Genomic DNA, 2,527 nt, shown 5'->3' on the forward strand with positions numbered 1-2,527 from the left:
TTCATTGACAGGATTTTCCTCCTTTGGAGTTTTTATAAGGAAAGGTTTTAATGACGCCACTCTTTTGCACACACAGGTTCTGTCAATTATATTGAATTGGTTTTGGATTGTTTATTTTCACATGTTATCTCTGTAATCTATCATGAAACAAAGCATTTCAACCATAAATTTTATGTGTCTGTGATAATAGATGGTAAGTTCAGTAATGAACTTTTATTCCATAGCCAACAACATAACCAATGAGCTTCTGGAGAAGGTCTCCTAACAAAGTGAACAAACCGGATTTTCCTCCTTGGGGGGGTTTTTATAAGGCAAGGTTTTAATAACGCCACTCTTTAGCACACAGGTTCTGTCAATTGTAATTAATTGGTTTTGGATTGTTTAATGAATGTTTGTGTTCTTGATAAGAAAAAAAAAATCAATACTAACATCTTGGCAACTACGAATTTTTTTCTATGTGAATAAAATAGGCATGTCACTGGTTTTTGTTTTCGTAAAATATTTTGATGTAACCAAAAAAGTAAAAAGAAATTCAAAGTATATATCAATTAAAATTTGTGCTCATATTTTTTGTGAAAAGATTCTTCCAAGAGTTTGTTCAAAATAGTTTATTTTCGCATGTTATCTCTGTAATCTATCCTGAAACAAGCATTTCACCCATGGACCTTAATTTTCCCGTAATATATATGTGTCTGTAATAAAAGATAGTAAGTTCAGTAATGAACTTTTATTCCATAGCCAACAACATAATAAAGAAACCAATGAGCTTCTGGAGAAGGTCTCCTAACAAAGTGAACAAAGCAGCTCTCTCTACATATTGCGCCTTTTGACCTCATTTTCATGGATTGCGCGTTCCATCTGCACTCCATTATGTTTCCAGATTTTTGTTGGGGAAAAAAAAAAGAATATTAGAACAAAACAAGAGGAAAATATGAAATAAAAAATGCATGTTAAAGCTAAGAATTTCCGGTACCTGAACAATGTGATTCAGATTCTCCCGCAAGATGAGAAACTGTTGGTTAATAAGGTCAAGAAAAATAATGCACCTACAAGCATAAGATTTGCGTCAAAAACAGTTTTCATAAGAGAGGTCTTTATCCATGTAGATCAAATAAGGGTTCTTCTTATAAAAGTCTTGAGTGAATATTAAGAAATATAATTTCGCTATAATAGTATCCAATTCTTACCCTTCATGGTCATTTACATCGCTTACATCTCGGAGCTGGCTACAGGCTAACGCCATCCGGCAACCACCAACACTGTAAGTCCAAATTCAGCAGAGAGGATCAATGTAATTAAATTATTTAGTGTGACAAAAGGATGTACAAGAAAGAATAATTTGGGCTTATTTTCTATACATATATCATTCAACATTAAAAGCTTAAAACCATGGTTAGTCTTTATGGATATAGTAGGCTTGAAAAAATTAATTTGTTACTTCTTTTTTTTTTATGGGGGAGAGGGGGGAGTGATCCAACTCTTTGTATATCCTTGCAGGTTTTTAAACTTTTTCGATGTGTAACAATTCTTCACATCCTTACACATGTCACTTTTTCATTTAGTTAAAATACGGTTAACAAGAAGAAGAAAAAAAACATTTAATGTAAATACGGTTGTCATTATTTCTTGGGCAAAAAATTAGTTGGCATTTAAGTTTATCTTGAGCTATTTCGGATCCGACTACATTAGTTTAGGTCACAACATTATGTTAAATTTACAATTTTGTTCATGCCTTTTTTGTGCAAAATTGCTTTGAATTTTCATTTAGCAACAAAACCTAAAATAAAAAGGTTTAACATTTAAAATTAAAATAATGTGTGGCATTCAATTTATTATACCTTGAGCTACTTCCCTTGAGCGTGAGGGCAAGAGTTGCCACCTGGGGATAGTTGACTTCATCAGGATCCTCAGCACTCCTAAATTGAATTTTCCAAAATCAATATATAATATAAATAATTTATATGTAATAACAAAATAGTAAATTAAAACAGTGAAGAAAATCACAGATATGTCCTGAGTTGTGCCAAAATATTTTCAGCATCACCAAGGAATGTGGTGATCAAATTCACAACAAAGCAAGGATTTTGTTCATTCTGAACTGCTTTCATTTGATCAAATTGCTCGTCCAAAATTCCCTGCCAGGAAATATTGTAGTTAATTAGCTGCAATATTAATTTAACTTGATCATCTTTTTGTTATATATTTTTAAAATATAAAATATTGACATTAAATAGTAACCCTTTGATCAGGGAAAAAAAAAAGAGAGAGAAGAAAGATAAATTATATAATTACACAATAAAATCAGCTATTAAACAAAAAAATTAAATTAAATTAAATTAAGATGAATAAATAAAACTTCAAAAACAAGAATTAGAGAAGAGAAAGCAAAGCAATAAACTCCAAAAGTAAAAAGATTAGAGAAGGACTTGGTCTTGCAAGGAGCTGACGAGTTCCTTGAGCTCTTGGCCAAGTTCCTTCCCAGACATTTTTTTCTTCTTCTTTTTTGTTTTGTTTTGAGAGAGAGAGA

At 31.4% G+C, this 2,527-nt stretch overlaps 1 protein-coding gene across 1 annotated transcript; it reads right to left on the reverse strand.

Moving 5' to 3' along the window:
* Positions 1-973: 973 nt before the first annotated feature.
* Positions 974-2,527, reverse strand: LOC117613527 (histidine-containing phosphotransfer protein 5-like; the record flags this gene model as incomplete). The annotated part of the gene is made up of 5 exons (XM_034342143.1): positions 2,427-2,527; positions 2,005-2,135; positions 1,839-1,916; positions 1,188-1,259; positions 974-1,046 (listed from the first exon to the last, which is right to left on the reverse strand). Coding segments are annotated over exons 1-5 (414 nt in total), but the record flags the coding sequence as incomplete, so codon positions are not given.

This window comes from Prunus dulcis, unplaced genomic scaffold (genome assembly GCF_902201215.1).
Source record: "Prunus dulcis unplaced genomic scaffold, ALMONDv2, whole genome shotgun sequence".
NCBI lineage: Eukaryota > Viridiplantae > Streptophyta > Magnoliopsida > Rosales > Rosaceae > Prunus > Prunus dulcis.